The sequence below is a fragment of the Zeus faber genome, assembly GCF_960531495.2.
Source record: "Zeus faber genome assembly, chromosome: 18".
Lineage (NCBI taxonomy): Eukaryota > Metazoa > Chordata > Actinopteri > Zeiformes > Zeidae > Zeus > Zeus faber.
Genome location: NC_137210.1, coordinates 718,842 through 741,139, shown reverse-complemented (window position 1 = coordinate 741,139; position 22,298 = coordinate 718,842). Strand labels below are relative to the sequence as shown.

General features: G+C 40.9%; 1 protein-coding gene across 1 annotated transcript in view; it reads left to right on the top strand.

Moving 5' to 3' along the window:
- Positions 1-2,365: 2,365 nt before the first annotated feature.
- LOC307244345 (cyclin-Y-like protein 1) overlaps positions 2,366-22,298 on the top strand; it is a gene marked incomplete at its 5' end in the record, with an annotated part of 33,876 nt that continues 13,943 nt past the window's right edge. The window contains 9 exon segments of the mRNA XM_080019495.1: positions 2,366-2,393; positions 3,003-3,077; positions 8,346-8,353; positions 8,355-8,390; positions 8,608-8,708; positions 16,121-16,156; positions 16,310-16,329; positions 16,332-16,360; positions 18,755-18,874. Of these exon segments, the coding sequence (XP_079875621.1) occupies positions 2,366-2,393; positions 3,003-3,077; positions 8,346-8,353; positions 8,355-8,390; positions 8,608-8,708; positions 16,121-16,156; positions 16,310-16,329; positions 16,332-16,360; positions 18,755-18,874 (453 nt within the window).

Sequence of the window (22,298 nt, the reverse complement as noted above, 5' to 3'; positions counted from 1 at the left end):
AAGTCTGCCTCCCTTTCCACACTAAATTATATAATTAAATTGAAATTTGAATACATCTCTATTTTCTCCAACCAAGTTCAAGTGAGTAAGATACTATTAAAAATAAAACAAAAACACTTTGAATTGAATGACAAACCGGATAGACTACAGTACTAGTATGTCATTTTAAAGGCATACAGGCCTAGAGAGCAATTCATAAAATTGAAACCAAACAAAGAAACATTTCCAGAGGCCCAAAATAAATGAATGAATGTTTTCTTGAATTCTATAAAGATCGGTAAATCTCGAAGACCACTGCTAACACTGCACATATCTCAGATTTTCTTCATACTCTCAACCTACCCAAACTGAATGCATCAGCACAGAAGGATTAAAATGCAAATATAACGTTAGAAGAAGATACAGGAGCAATACTTTGTTTCCTAATGGAAAGGCTGCTGGCCCAGATGGATTTGGGATGGAGTTTTACAAAGCATACTCAAAAACAGTAACTCCCTTCTTGTTAAGGAGGTTTAATTACAAACTGTAGACTTCCTGAATCTTTATACAAGACTAATATCTCCTTAATATTGAAAAAAGAAAAATATGGAACTGACCTGGCCTTGTACTGCCCTATTGCCCCTCTCAGCCGTGACCTCAACATTTTCACAAAAGTACTGGCGAACAGACTTAATGTATTGCAACTATCATCCATCATGATCAAACATGTTTCATTCCAAGTTACACGATTGACAGTAATGTACTCCATACGACAAGGAAACTAATATTTCTATTCTTGAACTTGATGCCCAAAAAGCCTTTCACCGGGTGGAATGGAGGTGTCTTCTAACAGTGATAAGAGTTTGACCTGAGCACTAATTTTACCTCCTGGGTAAACTGCTATAAGTCTGCACAATGGCCTCAGTTATTACTACTGTAATAAATGCTCTTTTCCATTACAACGCTCGTGCCAACAAGGTGACCCCTTCATCCCCTTTATTATTTGCAATTGCGCTGGAGCCCCTTGCTATTAGTATAACAAATCACCCCTCCATTGATTCATTACCATGAGGCAGTGTAGACTATTGTATATCGCTCTACGCGGATGATGTTATTTTGTTCCTGTGTCATCCAGAAAAATCTCTGGCTCTAATATTAGAGCTCTTTAAAACATTTAGGGGTCTCTGTTGACACTATTAACTGGGATAAAAGTGAATTCATGCTTCTTAATGGTGACTTGATCACCAATTTTCTTCAAAATCTGCCCTTTCATATTGCTACAGATAAAATACTTGCATGTAGCTGTCACAGTACCCAAAGACCCCAAATTGATTTACAAGAAACGATTTAAAGGAGATCTGGAGACCGCTACCTTTGTCTATAATAGGCCATGTTAATGCGATCAAAATAGTAGCCCTCCCCAGGTTGCTGTCTTTTCCAAAATATTCTGATATTTCTACCCAAAACTTTGTTGAAACTACTGGACTCTATTATCATGCCATTTATATGGGGATTCAAAACACATTGTATATCTTAAAAACAAATAACTAAGCCCAAAGTCGTAAGAGGTCTAAACCTTTCCAATTTCCAACACTATTATTGGGCAGCAAACTCTTAAACCCCTAATGTACTGGAAAGATGCGATTCCAGGCAAAATTACCAGCTCCACCCCCTCATGGTTTGCTATTGAACTGGACATCCCAAAACATTTGTCTTCCTGCCCTTCTGTTTTCAGTAACCAACAGTTCCATGTCTGCCATTGCAGGTAATAATTTAATGGTTAAACATTCTTTAAGAATCCCTTCACTAAATAACAGGAACTTTGCACTCTGGAAAAACAAAGGCATTTTAACATTAGCTGGCCTTTACTTATATAATAGTCTTTCCTCCTTTGCACAACCTAAAGAAAATTTACACTGCCAATATCACACTTCACACGTTTCCTCCAGATTAGAGACAACACATACACAAATATATTAAACTTTGAATCTACTTCACTATCTTCCCACAAATTATATACCATTATGAATCGGCCCTGACTCAAGGAACCTTATTTCCCAATTTTTTTTTCCACAGCATGCAAATCAACCCCCACACAACTCTTTAAGGATGCTTGGGAAAAGATTCTTATAACAAGCAATGAAAGCTGGGAAGCCTATCTTAAAGCCATTCAGAGTTGCTCTGTAAACTCCAGACACCAACTGGTTCAATTCAAAGTAATCCACAGACTACACTATGCTGGTACCAAACTGAACTCATTCTACACTTCTGTATCCCCAATGTGCCCAAAATGTAACCCAGCAGAAGGCACTTTGGGTCAGCTCTTTTGGTCTTGTCCCAGGCTGAACTAATTCAAATTTTTAAGTTTTCAGGGGTATATGTCATTATGCCAGACCCATATTCTGCCATTCTGGGTGGGTCCCAACATTTATCATCTCTATCTTATTGTCAACATATGACAGTACATTACAATATGCTATGGTTTTTGCAAAAAGGAATATTCTAAAATTCTGGAAATGGTAGATATGCACTTTTTAAAATCTGGCTAACAGAAATGACCAACTTGTGGAACACATTGAAAGGATAGGATACAATGTTTCTCTCAGATCTGCAACCTTTGATAAAATGTGGCAACCATTTCTCTTATCGAGAACAGCCTAAAGTGTTTGCAGACATACTGTATGTATCCCTTCCTTTTTTTTTACTTGTTTATTCTGTCATTGATTCATATTGTTGACATTCCTTAAATGTTTGGTGCATATCAATGTTCTTACAAAAAACTTTTGTATCTTGTAAGAGCAGTTCTTTATACATTTTTTTAGATTTTGTTACCCTGTATTTTTACTTATTTTACTCTTTTCTGTAAGCCGGTGTTCTTTGTGATTTTATTGTCTGTAAAACCAAAAAAAAAAATCTGTATCTCTGAGTATCTCACTCAATTACACTTGCATAACTTGTGTATTTGTATTCACACTGGCCTTTATCGATACTTGACATGTGTATGTATGTCCGTTTTCCCACAGAGCTGGCCTTGGAGTCCAACCCGTCAGACCATGCCCATGCCAGTACCATCTTCCTCAGCAAATCTCAGACAGACGGTAAACAGTCCTAACAGAGGACTTCCTCAAAGCAGCAGAACTCTGTAACTTTTTACAATGAATTTGTGAACCTTGAACGGAAAAACACATGCACACCTTTTTGTACTATGCCACATTTCAGTAATAAGCATCCTCTCCAAATTAAAATGAACAAATTACACGCTCTTACACTTTGACCCGCTATGTCTTAACAAAAATAAGTTAACAGCATTTTAGCAATATGTCTAAATATTTTCCCCTGTGATCTTGTCTTTGTGCTTTAGTGGCTTTACTATTCCAAATCATTTTCTTTGCCTCCAATCCAGCCTCCAATGTTTTTTCTCCACAGTTCTGCCTCCAAATTTAAACACTTACATTTCTCAAATATCAACACCTCACTTTTACTATTTAACCACTACTATGTAACTTTGGCTGATTTGAACTATTTTACCTTTAATTGTGGTTTAAAATGCTGCAAAAATGTAATCTTGACCCACCAGGGCCCGTATTCATGAAACATCTGAAGGCTAAAAGTAGCTCCTAACTTGCTTATTGAAGAGAAACTCTTAATTAATTGGCGTGTCAGTCCTAACATTATTGAATTTAAGTGTAAAATTTGGGCAGTTTTTTACAAAGCGTTTTAGCGCTCAAACCAGCTTCTAAATGTGTGAAAAGTTAGGGGTATTCAAGAGGACTCCTAAATCACTAAGACCAAATTTCAAACAGTCTGAAAATGGCTGCTGCCGGCAATCCCGTTTTAGAAGCATTTAATGATACTGAGCTTTTAAAAAGGTATCGCCTTTAAGGGTGGGTATTATGGTAATAGTAGAGCTAGTCAGTGATGCAGTCACTTGACCAACAAACAGAAACAACCCAATAACACCAGAGATCAAGGTTCTGCCAACTCTGCACTACTTGGCCACAGGGAAAATGCAGCTATGCAGCGCAGACCAACTAGGTATATCTCACTCATCTGTCAGTAGAGATGCAGACATGTACAGTAAGAGGCTGCTGACAATTAGCTGAACATATACTTGACTAGTCGGTATATTCTTTGTTTTATGTGTAATCAGATACACTTAGACTATATATATATTTTTTTTTAATCTTTATTTGAATATGGAAATATATATGATGCAGAGGTGGACATAATTTTTGGTACCCTTCAGCGAACCCACAATTTTCTCTGAAATAACCTTGTGAAACTCACAAAAGTAATTGGCATCCATCATTGTTTATTCCATATTTAATAGAAATCAGACTTTGCTTTTGATTTTTTTTTTGTTCAATAGAATTCAGATCAGGACTCATAGAACGCCACTTCAGAATAGTACAATGTTTTGTCCTTATCCATTCTTGGGTGTTTTTAGCTGTGTGTTTTGGGTCATTATCCTGTTGGCGGACCCATGACCTGAGACTGACAGAGCTTTCTGACACCGGGCAGTACGTTTTGCTCCAGAATGCTTTGATAGTCTTGAGATTTTACCCCATGCCAGATGCAACAAAGCAGCCCCAAAACATATGTGGTGTTCTTTTCTTTGAAAGCTTCATTTTTTCGTCTGTGAACAAAGGGCTGATGTGACTTGCCAAAAAGCTCCAGTTTTGACTCATCTGTCCAAAGGACATTCTCCCAAAAGCATTCTGGCTTGTCAATATGCATTTTAGCAAATTCCAGTCTGACTTTTTTATGTTTTTCAAGCAAAAGTGGATCCTCCTGGGTCTTCTTCTATGGAGCCCGCAAAAAGCGACGGATGGTGCGATCAGACACTGTTGTACCTTGACCTTGAAGTTCAGCTTGTTCCTCTTTGGAAGTTGTCCTTGGCTGTTTTTCTACCATTCACACTATCCTTCTGTATAATTTAGGGTCGATTTTCATCTTGCGGCCGCTTCCAGGGAGCTTGGCTACAGTCCCATGGACCTTAAACTTCTTAATTATATTTGCAACTGTAGTCACAGGAACATCAAGCTGCTTGGAGATGGTTGTATAGCCTTTACCTTTAACATGTTTGTCTATAATTTGCTTTCTGATCTCCTCAGACAACTCTCTCCTTTGCTTTCTCTAGCCCAAGTTCAGTGTGGTGCACATGATAATACCAAACAGCAGCGTGACTACTTTTCTTCATTTAAATAGGATGAATGACTGATTATAAGATTGAAGACATGTGTGATACCAATTAAAGAAAACAGTTAGTTTGAAATATCCCTATAATCCAATTATTTATAATATTTTCTAAGGGCTACCAACAAATCTGTCCAGGCCATTTTAGAATATCATTGATCTCTTTAGCAATAATTTATCTCTTTCACAGTTTCTTTGCTTTACTCTATGACATATCAAAGGCATGCAGGTATATATGAGAAAATTGCATTTAATTTTATCACTTTTCAGGAGGAATGAAGCATTGTTTCAATGAGCTGTCAGGGTACCAACAAATTTGTCCACATCTGTACCTCTTTCAACATTATTTCTATGATGAAATCACTGACAGAGACCGCTGTGTGTATAGTAAGTAAGCTTGTTCATGAAACATGACATCATCCATAGCAACGAGGTCAACCCCCTCGGGTCGCTTAGCTTAAAATTCCTCCCATTTCTTTGTAAAAGTTGGTCTCAGCAGCTTTGTGAATAGGTTTTAAGAGGAAGCATTTAGCTAGAAACTTTAACTACTATTTGGCAGACCTTTTATGATAACATAAAATGGTTTGTGGTTGCGGGCCCAGATTTCTTTGATGGATGATATTCCTTTTGTTCCTTGTGGGATAAATTATCCGCCTTACTTTGTGAAAATAGGTCTTCAACTATCTTACTTGAAAATAAATGGCTCATTCTAGTTTTGCTTTTAAAAAAAAAAATAAAATAAAAAGCCTTAGAATTGTCATAGAATTTCCTCTGTAAGAAATGTTTTGACACTTCATTTTAAAAATACAATCTTTTTTGGACAGTGTTTTTATAATGTCAGATCCTACAGATCAATACTCTTATAGGCTTTTGTTGGGATCTACAGTATGTCATAGATTCAAGATTCAAGATTTTTATTTGTCACATACATATACATACTTCCATACATATATGCAGTGAAATGTAATGCAACGCACCTGGTGATAGCACACAATATGTCCGAGGAAAAAATAAAAAAATAAAATTAAAATAAAAAGTAGAAAATTCCTTTCTAATAGACCGACTAACTGACTCCTAAAACGAAATACAGTAAGTGGAATACTTATAGAATAAGATAAAAAATATATAGAATAAAATACAATAAAAATAAATTGAAATAAAATGGAATAGGTAGAAGGAATATGCCTGTGTATATACAGATATGTGCATTTAAAGTGGCATGTGAATGTGAATAGTGTGAGGTAGTGTTTGGGATAATACAGCACAGTATACAACAGTACGGCGCAGCAATACGGCATCACGAACAACCCTGAACAGTGATACAGTATGCGGTACAGTATGCTACATACAGTACAGTAGGTAGTGGAGCCTAGTGCATGGCTCAGTTAGGACCCCTGGTGAGGTCAGCATTGACAGTTCTGATGGCTTGAGGGAAGAAACTCCGTCTCAGTCTCTCTGTTCTCGCTGCGTGACTGCGGAGGCGCTTGCCTGACCGCAGCAGCTGAAACAGTCCGTTGTTGGGGTGATGAGGATCCTTCATGATCCTACGGGCTCTGCTACTACACCTCCTGGTGTATAACTCCTGCAAGGGGGGGAGGGTAGTTCCAGTGGTACGTTCAGCTGAACGCACCACCCTCTGCAGGGCCCGCCTGTCCTGGGCAGTACAGTTCCCAAACCAGGCAGTGATGTTGCCTGTCAGGATGCTCTCCACTGCTCCAGAGTAGAAGGACTTGAGGATCCTCACCAAGACCCGGAATTTCCCCAGCTGCCTGAGGTGGTAGAGACGCTGCCTCGTCTTTCTCACCAGAGTGTCTGTGTGAACAGTCCATGTTAAGTCCTCTGTGATGTGGACTCCCAGATATCTGAAGCTGCTCACCCTATCGACAGAAGTCCCATTAATCCACAAGGGCGCGTGCGTCCCTGATTGTGATCCACGCCTAAAGTCCACAATCAGCTCCTTCGTTTTGCTGACGTTCAGGTGTAGGCTGTTGTCCTGGCACCAGAGTGACAGGTCAGCCACCTCCTCGCGGTAGGCCTTCTCATCGCAGTCGGTGATCAGGCCCACGACCACGGTGTCGTCAGCAAACTTGATGATGGTGTTGGAGCTGGACCTGGCCACACAGTCATGTGTGTACAGGGAGTACAGTAGGGGGCTGAGGACGCAGCCCTGGGGGGATCCTGTGTTCAGGGTGAGGGAGCTTGACATGTACTTCCCCACCTTGACCACCTGGGGGCGGCCTGTGAGGAAGTCCAGGATCCAGGTGCACAGCGGACCATTCAATCCTAGCTCCATCAGCTTGACAGCCAGTCTGGTGGGAACTATGGTGTTGAAAGCTGAACTATAATCAATGAACAGCATTCTCACATAGGCCCCCTTCTGGCCATCCAGGTGCGTGAGCGTGGTGTGCAGTACCTGGGAGACCGCGTCATCCGTGGATCTGTTCTGCCGGTACCGAACTGCAACGGGTCCAAGGTGCGGGGGAGGGAGGCGCAGATGTAATCCTTAATCAGCCTCTCGAAACACTTCATGACCACCGAGGTGAGGGCCACCGGACGGTAGTCATTCAGGCAGGTTGGAGAAGCGATCTTCGGGACAGGAACGACGGTGGACCTCTTGAAACAGGATGGGACCACTGATTCTGCCAGGGAGATGTTGAATATTGTGGTGAACACCGGAGCTAGCTGGTTAGCACAGGCCTTCAGTACTCGCCCAGATATGCCATCTGGGCCCGCAGCTTTCCTGGTGTTCACCCGCATCAGAGCCCTCCTGACCTCGTGCACGGACACTGAGAGTGCGCGCTCATCCCCAGCGGTGTAACTCCAATTAGCCGGCGAGCTAGCGGTGCTGCTGCCAGACTCGAACCGCGCATAAAAGGAGTTCAGTTGGTTGGCCAGGGAGGCGTCCACACTCGTGGCTGGGGAGGAGCTGCTCTTGTAAGTGGTGATAATGTAGATAGATAATATACTTGCCTTTGAATCACAGATATTCCTATGTTTTATTTATTTTCAGATTTGGAGGCAATTTATGTGGAACACTATTGTTGAAACATTTGATCAGAAATACTAGGTCCTAAGATGGCTGTGAAGTACCACACTAATACGGCGTATGACTTGGATGATAATTACCGCTGTGTTTCATGACTATCTTTTTATTTATTAATATCTTTCAGTACGTGACAAAAAGGAAAATCAACCACATAAACCACACTAGTCACCTAAGTGTTGAGAATGTAAATGTGTGAAACAAACAAATAGTTTTCTTTCTCGTTTGCTCTTTTTTTATGCACTCTTCTCTTTTTTCAAAAATGGAAAACTGTGACTGTTTATATGCATGCGGTCAGGTAGCCAGGCTAAATACTTCATGCTAGTAATGCTGAGTACTCGTTTTGTGGAGAAGCTGTGCAGCTGATTGACTTATGTTCTCTCTCCCAGGTGTCCCCTGGTCCATTGTCTAAAAAATACAGTTCCTGTTCCACCATCTTCATAGACAACAGCACAGTCAGCCAGCCCAACCTCAAAAGCACAATCAAGTGGTGAGCCTCTGCAGTGTTTGCTGGCATTGTAAATGAAAACTCTTTATCAAAGCCTCTTTCACACCAAGGATGGATTTGCAGTGTATAATGCAAAAACAATGTAGCAAAAATGTTACAACTTTTGGGTGTATTTATTCACCCATATGAATCGGAAACCACTTTTAACGTTAAAGATGTGACTACATTGTTGCGCGGACCTGCATCGATGTAAATGTACCATGAACTGGTGGATGGCCCGATTCTAAAGTTCTGAATCCGTTAACTGAGCTTTGCTGCTAATTCTACTTTGGTATTAACTAAGTTACTCACTGATCTATCATTACAAGTCATGTTACTTTCACGTAGGGCTGAGCCAGTCATGAAATTTTTGCTGCCTATTGATCATCACCCTATAATCAAAGCCAGCGTTATTGTCTCGTCTTGGGCGGGTGGAGATATATATATATAAATATATATATATATATATATATATATATATAAAATTGTAATTTACTTAAGGAAATCAAACAAAATAATACCGTACATTAATTTGGTATTCAAACAACGTCCCTTGGATTGGACCAGATGCTATGACCTTGTCCATGTGGTTCTGTAACCCCTGTATCCTCTCAGCGCAGCAGTACTTTATTATCCACAGAGATATGACACTACATTACTAAGATAAAATTGGGAGTAATAATCCAGCACAAAAATGTGACCGTAATGTTAACATATACTGTAAAACGTGAGATCGCACCGATCAATCGGCTGGTGACCTGAATCGGGCGGTTTTCAGCTTGTTTGGTCATGACCATTGACCGGCTGATCAGTGTCAGATATATTTTCAGATTCTGTGTCAGTCAAATTTACACGCCCGATACTGTGCTCATGTAGTGTACTCGTAAAAATGCTCTGATCAAGTCCAATACCAACGTAATGTAACGTAGTTGTGTAGTTTCTCAAAAAAGCGAGCAAATGTCAGCTGTTTGGAGGTACTTCATGGTAGACAAAGAAGATTAGAACAGTTATTTATCTATTGCTGTCACTACAGCTGATGACAGGTTTGACTCTTTTCTAAAGAGTAAAAATGCTCCGATACTTAAACCTGATATCAACGTAATGTAACGTAGTTGCATAGTTGACGCTCAAAAAAGAGAGTGAAAGAAAGAAAATGTTGGCTGTTTGGAGGTACTTTAAGGTAAACTAAAAAGATTAGATAAATCTGTATCTATCGCCTGACAATACCAAAATTGTGATTGAGTATCTATTGCTATCACTACAGCAGAGCGTCTGCTCTGGTTATTCGTTGCGCATGGGCTCCTCTTGTGATGAAAGGTTAGACTCTGTTTTGAGACTCAGTTCTTGACAAGTCCTCAGTAAAACGAGTCATTCAGTTGTTCAGTTGGTTTAATGCACGGTCCAAAAAAGAGGACTTCCAGTTAAAAAGAGTGAGAAAAGTAAGCCATTTATTATTCTTTTTTCTTGGTCTAGTGATCTCAAGGTTGCTGGTTCGATCCCAGGCTCCTCCTGCTAGCATGCTGTAGTGTCCTTGAGCAAGACAATTAACCCCTACTTGCTCCTGATGGCTGCGTCCGTCGGTGTTTGAACAATTGTAAGTCGCTTTGGATAAAAGCGTCTGATAAATGACTAAATGTAAAAAATTTAATGTAATGGTAGTCAATGAAAAAATGTCCCCAGTAACTGAATTTAATTCCAGTATCATGTTCGATTTCTCACGTTTATAACAAACTAAATTTCACTAAATTTCAGGAGATCTGTTCTGAATTAAGTGAGTTACTGTGGGTTTTGTAGGGAAGTCTGTATCTCTCAATACCTGTGTCGTTCAGTAGCCGATCTTGACCCCGGATGAGATTTTTGCTTCACGATATGTTGTAAAGTAGCAGCAACATAGCGTGATGTATCATGAACAATCATTGCGCTTCGGAGTAGAACACAGCACGCATCTGTCTTGTCTATCTTCTTTTCACTGCAACTCTGCATCGAGATTTAGGGAATTATTACTTTAAAATGTAACAACGGCAGTAAAACTGTATTTCTCTATGATGGTTAAATTTTGCAATTGAGCTGCTGTTCACACGTGTGGTAAACTGTGAGGTGGTTCCCTTACACCAGTAGTCCTGTCTAGTCCAGGTTTATTTATAGCGAACTTGGTGCCAGTCCCATATTCTATTTTATTGTAACTCAGTGACTGTTCCATGTTGTATTTTATTTTATTGCGAGATGATACATTTCAATGGGGAATATCCTCATGAGATTAACGTGTGTGTGTGTGTGTGTGTGTGTGTGTGTGTGTGTGTGTGTGTGTGTGTGTGTGTGTGTGTGTGTGTGTGTGTGTGTGTGTGTGTGTGTGTGTGTGTGTGTGTGTGTGTGTGTGTGTGTGTGTGTGTGTACATACACACAGTATATAGTTAGCCATAGGAGATTCAAGATTCAAGAAGAAGCTTGCATACAATACGATTAGCCTCGTTACGAGATGACCATGGTGTGAATAAATTATGGAGTAATTTAGCTGTATTAACTCAAACACCATGGAAACTCCCTGTTACATTATTGTAGTATTCAAAATATTTTCCCAAGGTTGGCAGGTCTGCAGCTTTATTATACTGTATATCGACCTCTTCGGTCCAAGCTGAATTCAGAGAAGCGTTGTGATTTTGCTGTGGCCACAGTGCAGATTCAGTGAGGGGAAAGAAGACAATAACTCCTTTCCGGCATTAGTTTTTATAAACACAGCAGGAGAATAATGTTGCAACTATAGTGTTCTAATGCTTCATATTCCAGAATAATTGACTTTATTTAGCTGGTAGGAAAAAGTTGAAGAAAAAGTCCGGACAAGCAGCAGGTAGCGGATTTATTTTCTGGGCAAGATATGAATATTCATGATGTACACATTGTGAACATGTCCTCATTAGCCAAGTCTAAAATAATCTTGTTTATTATAATTATTGTTATTGTTACATAGTCTACTGCAAGATTAAGAACAATATTATTTGCAATGCATGGTAATCTCCAAAGCCAGTGCACTTCAGAGACGACGCGATCGTTGCAGGGAAAGGTATTGTCGGCTTTGTTTATGAGGGATTGTGTGGTGTTTAATCATACATGAAATTATTTCTTTATATTAGTAATGTTATATAGGAAAGGTAGATTATTTTATACATCTTAGAATAATATTAACAACTTGCAATTATGACTTTTTTTTGCGTGTGTGTCGATGACTGTCGATAACCATCAATTGCCCGATTATGACATAACCGGCTCAGCCCTACTTTCACGGCGTTGAACCCGACAACTGAATACTTGCAGTTCCTTGGTCTTTTAAGAAATGTTATCTATTTGAAGCTAAGCAATGCCACTTTAAGAATCAGAATTGAATTATTTTACATTTATATATACTCGGAATTCCTTATGGTGAAGTTTGGTGCACTTCAGCACAGACCAAAAGCATTAAAAAAAAAAAGCTTAACGGTGCAGAAAAAAGGATAAAAATAAATGTATACAATTAAAATGTCAGATATATCGAGAATATCTATAATATAATTTATATGTATACATTTGCCAAAAATATAAAACAGAAATAGTTTTTGTCTTAGTGTCTTGGAAGAGATGCACACCTCTATTACAAATGGTTCAGTTATTTTGTTATTTTTGCGTTCCTACTGGCAGCGCGAATGCAACCAGAAAAAAAGCCCTTGAAGGTATCTAGTTCTCGGAGGACCTTCCCAGCTCCTACCGTAATTTACGGACTATTAAGCGCACCTGAATATAAGCCGCACCCACTGAATTTTTAAAAAATAATTATTTTGAACATAAATAAGCCGCACATGTCTATAAGCTGCAGGTGCCTACTGGTACATTGAAACAAATGAACTTTACACAGGGTTTAACGAAACACGGCTTGTAACAAAAATAAATAGGCTTTAACGAAACACGGTTTGTAACAAAAATAAAAAAATGGAGGTAAACAGTAGCCTACTAAGAAAGTCATTGGTCATTATCTTCCTCCTCCTGCGCACTGAAACCACTGAAGTCATCTCCTTCGGTGTCGGAGTTGAATCGCCTCAGAATAGCTTCATTCGAGGTTGGATTGTTTTCATTGTCGCTCTCGTCACTTTCATCCGGAGGCAAATTCCCCGCTGAGCTCATGCTGCCCTCTTCAACACACAGCAGTCCAGCCTTTCGAAACCCGTTGATGATAGTGGATTTTTTGACAATGCTCCACGCTGTCAGGACCCACTGGCAGACTTGACCATAAGTTGCTCTTTGCATGCGGCCCGTTTTAGTGAAGGATTTCTCCCCACTTGTCATCCAAGCCTTCCACTGAACACGGAGCGCCACCTTAATTGCACGATTTACACTGATGTCGAGGGGCTGCAAATACTTTGTTGTGCCCCCAGGAATCACAGCTAGAATTGAGTTTGTCCTCTTGATGGCTTCTTTCACAGAATCTGTTATGTGGGCTCTCATGCTGTCCAAAATGAGCAATGCCTTGTTCCTGTGAAAGAATCCTCCCAGTCGCTTTCCGTAACACTCCGTATGCCATTCATGCATTAGGCTTACCGTCATCCATCCTTTCTTGTTGACTTTCACAACTATTTCTCTGGGGAATTTTTCCTTTGGCATCGTCATGCGTTTAATAATCACCATCGGTGGAAGCTTTTCTCCCGATGCCGTGCAGCTCAGAACACAGGTGAAGTGCGTTTTTTCATGCCCAGTTGTTTTCAGCGTGACTGATGATTCGCCTTTACTGTTGACAGTCCGAGTGAGAGGCAGGTCAAACGTCAGAAGAACCTCATCCATATTTATGATGTCTTGCGGGCCGATTGCTCCGCTATCTTTGCATCAATGAATTTGCGTAAGTTTGAAACTTGTTCCTCATAGTCGGGAGGGAGCTGCTGACACAGACTCGTCCGTACCCTGATGGACAGGCCTTCATGTCTCATAAATCTGAGACACCACGATGGTCCACCTCTAAAATCCTCAAACTTCATTACAGTGGCGATTGTTTTGGCTTTCAGTCGGATCTGCACAGGTGAAACACCTCGGCCGTCTGCTCTCTGTGTGTTTACCCAGTCTTCAAGCTCATTTTCTAGTTCGGGCCATCTGCTTTTCTTCCCTATGAAAGCTTTTGTTGTCTTTTTGCACCGAGTCAGTTCCTTACGCTGCTGTTTCCAACGTCTTATCATCGACTCATTAAGGCCAAGCTCCCATGCAGCAGCTCTAATTCCTTTTCCAACAGCCAGATCGATCGCCTTCAACTTGAAAGCTGCATCATATACATTTCTTTGTGTCTTTACCATGATGAGGGTGACAAAATGACTACCATTATCAGAATGATGGGAAGTTTGAGTGTGCTTGATTTAATCTAAACAGTAAACTAAACAGTTACATTGTTTCACCTTAACCCGTTCGGCATTTTCATTGGTCTAATGAAAGCTTCATGCCGCCAAAAAACTGAGCACCGTGACATAATATGATTTTTTCTCAGTTTTTTGGCGGCATGAAGCTTGTGAAAGCGGGAAAACTCCATAAATTAGCCGCGTCATTGTTTAAGCCGCAAGGTTCAAAGTGTGGGGAAAAAAGTAGTGGATTATAGTCCGGAAATTACGGTAGTTCTCCTTAAAGAGTCCCCAGAACTGTTTGGTCTAGAAACGCTTATAGTGAAAATATCTATACCTTTAAATACTCAATATGTTTTCAAACATGCGGGCTTGTAGAATAAGATGATCCTTTTGACGTGACTTATACGCTGTGGAAATATCTCTGTGTACCTTGTTTAAATCAAGAAAAAGAAAATATTGACCTTCATGCAATTCTCACCATGGGAAAATAAAGTGCTGCCATACCCGTCGCAATAGGTTTAGTAATTTGGCCATTGATACTGTGGAACTACTTGATTATTAATTTAAATTTTTTTTTTTTTTTATAAAAAGCTTCATCCCTACCATTTTAGTGTTTCCTCTTTTATTGGTGCTCATATGGCTGTTATCGCTAAAATAAAACCAAAGTTCATTGTAAAAACTAAAATACTAGGCTATAAACCTATCGCACAGTTTCAAAGTAACCAGAGTAAAAATAAATGTATTTCTCTGTTTTTGTTTTGGAACTCTAGCTCCCTTATACACTACTCACAAAAAGTTAGGGATATTCGGCTTTCAGGTGAAATTTCAGGATGAACCTAAAATGCACTATAACCTTTACAGGTGAACTTAATTTGACCTTCTCTAAACTTTTGAATGCACATGTCCAACTGTTCAATGTTTCAGTACTTTTTGCACAACTTGCTGTTCTCTAACAAGGAGCTGAACGGCAAAATTCACAACAGGTGTTTGATCCATGAATCGACCAAATAAATTTCCTGGTTCAATTGGAATTGGTATTTAAACAGTCCTCTTCATCATGCTGTTCACATTTTGACATCACGAGACCAAGATAACACCTAACTGATCAACAGTACCTCGCCATTGCGAGGCTTCAAACAGGATGTTCTCAGAGGGAAGTGGCCACTGAGCTTACAGTGTCACAGTGTCATTGGCAGGTTGCAAGAGATACAGAGAGACTGGAAGAGCCAGAGAAAGGCATAGAAGAGGACGTCCTTTGGCCACATCCCACACTGATGAGCGCTTCATTGTGAACAGTGCCCTGCGGAACCGGCTGATGAATGCCACTCAACTCCAGGCACATTTAAGCGAGGTGAGAGGCACCCAAGTGACACGTCAGACCATTTGAAACCGTTTACATTAGCGTAGTCTGGGTGCTGCGTGAATAACATCATTAATCCAGTCATTGTGCCCCTGCATGAACAACACAGGCCTAATTTCATCTTCATGGACGACAATGCTCCAGCTCACTGAGGTCGCATCATTAGGGAACGGCTGCTGGAGACTGGGGCACCTCAAATGGAGTGGCCTGCACTTTCTCCAGACCTGAATCCCATAGAAAACCTATGGGATCAGCTGAGTCGCTGTGTAGAGGCTTGTAACTCTGTACCCCAGAACCTCAATGACCTGACGGCCGCCCTTTAAGAAGAGTGGGCTGCCATGCCTCAGCAGACAATAAGTGTGAACAGCATGAGACGTCCTTGTCAAGCTGTAATTGATGCTCAAGGGCACATGACAAGTTAATGAGACATTGACATTTTTTGTTGTGGAATACCCACCGCTGTTGTTGGCTTTTGTTTCAATAAATTGTTTGAGATGAGAAAATCACCATTGCATGCTTCTACTTAAATGCCCTACTTTCATGATATAATATCACTGTAGCGTGAACTTTTTACATTTTCCATAAATTTCACCCGAAAGCCAAATATCCCTAACTTTTTGTGAGTAGTGTATACTGAATGAATGTCTTAAGGCTAATGTGCTTTTTCAAACTTGATGAGACTGTCTATTTTCCTGCCTTTCTCCTTCCAGTGTTACTGAGGCGATATACTACCACATTAAAAACAGGTAGGTCTATATTTGAAATAAGTCATTATATAATCACGATTAATGTGCTATATTATTTTTACGATAATAGAGCTTGCCCATCAATGAAAGGGTATCAGATCAGTCCATTTACTTCCCAGTGGCCTATGTTGAGCATTGTATTGTTTCTCTTAGGGACTCGGACAAATCGTTGGACATTTTGACGAGAAGTTGCACCTCCTATCGGTGAGTGACTACAATAAAAATCCAGAACATGATGCGGGCTTCTTTTGCCATAGCCTTCATTTCTGTTTCCAGATGGTGACATGCTAATCAGTATTAATTAGGTTGATGCGTATCATCAGTGTGATTGGGCATTTAAAGGCCCAGATATGGTTCTGCGTGAACTACGCCGGTATTTCCTCCGCAGTGTCTATGGCGGTGGTGAGCTATTCATGGTTCTGTGCTCTGACTGGAGACTTACCCACCACCCTATTCTACTATTATTGCACATCTTATTCACCCAAGTTTCAAGAAAATCCTAATTTTGAGCTATGCAACGCAGAGATTTTTAGATTTTCAGTCAGTGGAGAATCAGTGGTTAATCAATTGATGTGTCCCCATTGGCATTTGAATAAGTGGAATTTGAAGAGGGCTACTGCTACACTGTTGGCTAGTTTGCTACAGTACTGTAACTTAACAGCACCACATTCATTACATCATTTTGCAGACGCTTTTGTCCAAAGCAAGCTTACAATTATCAGACCTGCCAACCTGCACGCGTTTTCTGTACCAAAAATAACAAAATTGGTCAAAATACGCAAGTTTGAAATGCCATCTGAAACTACACAAAAAATATATGTACATTTACATTTAGTCATTTAGCAGACGCTTTTATCCAAAGCGACTTACAATTGTCAAAGACCGACGGACGCAGCCATCAGGAGCAATTAGGGGTTAAGTGTCTTGCTTGGACACTACAGCATGCTAGCAGGAGGAGCCTGGGATCCAACCAGCAACCTTTGGATCACTAGACCACCAGCTCTACCTCCTGAGCTACCATCCCCTAGTTAAATTAAGCAAACCAACCAATCAATACAAAACAGTACCGTACATTTATTGGTTTATTAAAGTACATCCCTGGGATTGGACCAGATGCTGTGACCTGTGGTTCTGTAACCCCTTCACTCCCTCTCCTCTCACTCACTCAACATCCACTGATATGCAGCACATTGGTACTTTATTATCCACCAAGGCATAACGCTGCATTGCTGAGGTAAAATGTGAAGTGGGGGAGTAATAATCAAGCAAGGAAATGTGACTGTAATGTTACATCTTAAACAGGAGATGCACCGATCTGTCGGTGACCGGAATCGCCCAGTTTTCAGCTTGATCAAGCCTTAACAGTGACCGGCCGATCAGTGTCAGATATATTTTCAGATTCTGTGCCAGTCAAATTTACACGCCCGATACTGTGCTCATGTAGTGTACTCGTAAAAATGCTCAGATTCTCAAGTCCGATACCAACGTAGTGTAACGTAGTTGTGTAGTTGCTCAAAAAATAGAGCAAATGTCGGCTGTTTGGAGGTACTTTATGGTAAACAAAGAACATTAGATCAGTTATTTATCTATCGCTGTCACTACAGCGGAGCATCAGCTCTGGTTGTTTATTGCGCACAAGCTCCGCTCATGATGAATGCTTCAACTCTTTTCTGAGACTCGGCACTTGACGAATCACTCAGTAAAACGAGTCGTTCGTTTAGATTCAGTTGGTTCCAGTGGAGGACCAGAGTGAGAAGAGTTGGCCATTTATTATTATTAAAATAAATTTGAAATTATTGCAATTTATTTTGTAACGATACCAAAGTACCATATAAAATAATATAAAGGTATATTTACACTCATATTTACACTATATGTTGTGTCCAGGCACAGGTTGCATTATACTGAAACTTGGTGACCGTCCCATATTCCATTTTATTGGAACTCAGTTACCGTTCCATGTAGAATTTTATTGGAACTCTTATTGGAATTGGGACGGTTTCTATAATAATGTTCTATTATTATTCCATAGTGAATAATGAACATTAATAAACACACAAAATCACAAATCTCACTATTGTGGTAATCTTAAAATTACGGTGGTAGTCCATATGTGCGGCTGTCCTATCACATGAGCGTGATCAGATCACACAATGTATTTGTGACCCACCGCAGCAACACCCGACTCGCTCATTTCTAAAATCGCTATTCTGGTCTATGGCACACCTTTTTTTGGATGTCCTATTTTGAACAAAGTTAATAGAAATCATTGCACCTAGGCACAAATAGCAATTTCTCATAGTTGTCAAACAGAGATTAAAGCAATAATTTAATGACATTCAGATTTCTATGTTTTTTTCCCCCCCAGGAAATGAATGACCAACCAATACTTTTGCCCCTATTATTGTATGGAGCTGAGATTGAATCTGTGCTATATTGCATCAGCTTTAAATGTATCGGATCATTATACATTTTTCTGTATCGCATTGCAGACCCTGTTTCTAGATGTGCATTGTTTTGTATTTTTTCTGAGCAGGATTGTCAACCTCGAATAAAAATGGATATTTGAAAGTTCTATGTTTGCTTTTTTCATTCTAGAGAGAGCCTATACCAGACGGCTACTTCCAAACAGACCCAGAACACAAGCTCATCTACCGCTTTGTACGGACTCTGTTCAGTGCGGCGCAGCTCACTGCAGAGTGTACCATTGTCACCGTGGTAAGCTCCCATCCCTCACACTGCACCGCCATGTTAGAGTGATGCCATGGACATGGAAAGACAAACTAATTTTGCTGCATTCTCAGTTTTGTATGAAGGATTGGCTCGCTATTTATCGACCCTAATTGAAATGTCGGTTCCAATCATTTCTAACTGTTCATAATGTAACCTTGCTGAACTCTTTTCTATTGCGCTACAGTCCGATGGGGCAAACATCTTTTAAAGTCTTAAATGTTGACTTAGAAAAAAAATAAACTAAAGAACTAATTAAGTGAGACCATAATGTGAGTTTTCTGTTTTCTAAAAGGAGATTTAACATGTCTTTATGACTTAAAGCTTTTGGTGCAATTTGTACACAGAACACGTGTTATATTAATAAACTTGGAATAAACAAGCGAACAGCAAGCTGCTCTGCTCTCTGCAGCAGCGGGACGGGGCTTCAGGGCTATGACTAAGTCACTTACGACGTCCGCAGTGTAGCCCCAATATGTAGTCAGTTTATCCAAAAGCACATTTTGGGGGTGTTTTTCCCGTGAGAATGTATTTCCCTATGACTTGAATCAAGTAATATTAATATGTTGTCCATGATAAACGATGTGTAACCTGGTGTTTTATAGTCCCGTGAGAGGGAGTTGCCTCGACTTGGGTGTGTTTTTTTCCCGTGAGAGTATTTCCCCAGTGTTTTTCACAGCAAGGCACTGCAACTTTCACAAGTGAAACCTGTACGTGCAGCAGTTAAAGTCGGAGTGTGATGTTGTTTGGATGAGCCAACAGCCATGTTTTGAACGGGCACAGCACGATGGGCAACATTCACGAACAGTAAATTTCGTGAAGAAAAATCCCATGACATTTTAGTGTCCTTAAATAAACTCTGTACTATGTGCAGTTTTTAACTTTACATATGCAGGCTAGAAAGGATTCACACTTTGCAGGTGTGATACTGGCGTGTGTGTGTGTGTGTGTGTGTGTGTGTGTGTGTGTGTGTGTGTGTGTGTGTGTGTGTGTGTGTGTGTGTGTGTGTGTGTGTGTGTGTGTGTGTGTGTGTGTGTGTGTGTGTGTGTGTGTGCACGCACAGTACATGTGTATACGTGTGTGTATGGATGTGTATTTACGTGTTTATTTGTGTATGTATGTGTGTTTATGTATGTGTATATATGTATGTTGATGTGTGTGTGTGTGTGTGTGTGTGTGTGTGTGTGTGTGTGTGTGTGTGTGTGTGTGTGTGTGTATACACTCACTGGCTACTTTATTAGGTACACCTGTTCAATTGCTTGTTAACACAAATAGCTAATCAGCCAATCACATGGCAGTAACTCATTGCATTATCCATGTAGACATGGTGAGGATGACTTGCTGAACCTCAAACTTCAAAAGCATCAGAATGGGGAAGAAAGGGGATTTAAGTGACTTTAAACGTGGCATGGTTGTTGGTGTCAGACGGGCTGGTCTGAGTATTTCAGAAACTGCTGACCTACTGGGATTTTCATGCATAACCATCTCTAAGGTTCACAGAGAATGGAATGTCAGTTGTGTGGATCAAAATGCCTTGTTGATGTCAGAGGTCAGAGGAGAATGGGCAGACTGGTTCGAGATGATAGAAAGGCAACAGTAACTCAAATAACCACTCGGTACAACCAAGGTATGCACAATACCATCTCTGAACGCACAACACGTCGAACCTTGAAGCAGATGAGCTACAGCAGCAGAAGACCACACCTGGTGGCACTCCTGTCAGCTAAGAACAGGAAACTGAGGATCCAGTTGCACAGGCTCACCAAAAATGGACAATAGAAGATTGGAAAAACGTTACCTGGTCTGATGAGCCTGGATTTCAGCTGTGACATTCAGATGGTAGGGTCAGAATTTGGCGTGAACAACATGAAAGCATGGATCCATCCTGCCTTGTATCAACAGTACAGGCTGGTAGTGGTGGTGTAATGGTGTGGGGGATATTTTCTTGGCACACTTTGGGCCCCGTAGTACCAAGTTCAAGAGATATTTGTCACATACATACACATACGGTCATACACATATGCAGTGAAATGTCATGACACCCGATGATTACGCACAATAAGCTCTATAAGCTCGAAAAATACTCAAATGTGCGTTATCGGCACGCGGTGCTAGTGCAGGCGGCCGCAAGGGGCGGCGCCACAATGGCGATTCTGGGTTCTATAATTATATAATAGAATTAATTGTCTGTGCAATTGACCATGGTTTAAACGCCACAGCATACCTGAGTATTGTTGCTGCCCATGTCCATCCCTTTATGAGCACAGTGTACCCATCTTCTGATGGCTACTTCCAGCAGGATAATGCACCATGTCACAAAGCTCAAATCATCTCAAACTGGTTTCTTGAACATGACAATGAGTTCACTGTACTCCAATGGCCTCCAGTCACCAGATCTCAATCCAGGCTTCAAACAGGATGTTCTCAGAGGGAAGTGGCCACTGAGCTTACATTGTCACAGAGTGTCATCAGCAGGTTGCAACAGAGATACAGAGAGACTGGAAGAGTCACAGAAAGGCATAGAAGTGGACGTCCTTTGGCCACATCCCACACTGATGAGCCCTTCATTGTGAACAGTGCCCTGCGGAACTGGATGATGAATGCCACTCAACTCCAGGCACATTTAAGGGAGGTGAGAGGCACCCAAGTGTCACGTCAGACCATTCCGTTTACATCAGCGTGGTCTACGTGCTAGACGACCTGCAAGGGTACCTGACCAGACCACCAGGCACAGGCATCTACGTCTTGCATGGGCCAGGGAGTATTTACGCTGGACGAGGGACCGATGGGCCTCAGTGCTGTTCTCTGATGAAAGTCGATTCATGTTGAGCAGAAATGGCCGCCAACGATGTTGGAGACGTCAAGGAGAGCGCTATGCATCAGCCATTGGTGTCACCAGACGAGCCTTTGGTGGTGGTGGTGTTACAGTGTGGGCAGATGTGTCGAGTCAATACAGAACTGCCCTACACTTTGTGAATGGTACAGTGACAAGCCCATACTACCTGAATAACATCATTAATCCAGTCATTGTGCCCCTGCATGAACAACACAGGCCTCATTTCATCTTCATGGACGACAATGCTCCAGCTCATGGAGGTCGCATCATTAGGGGACGGCTGTGGGAGACTGGGGCACCTCAAATGGAGTGGCCCACACTTTCTCCAGACCTGAATCCCATAGAAAACCTATGGGATCAGCAGAGTCGCCGTGTAGAGGCTCGTAACTCTGTACCCCAGAACCTCAATGACCTAAGGGCCGCCCTTCAAGAAGAGTAGGGTGCCATGCCTCAGCAAACAATAAGTCGACTTGTGAACAGCATGAGACGTCGTTGTCAAGCTGTAATTGATGCTCAAGGGCACATGACAAGTTATTGAGACCTTGACATTTTTTGTTGTGGTATACCCACTGTTGT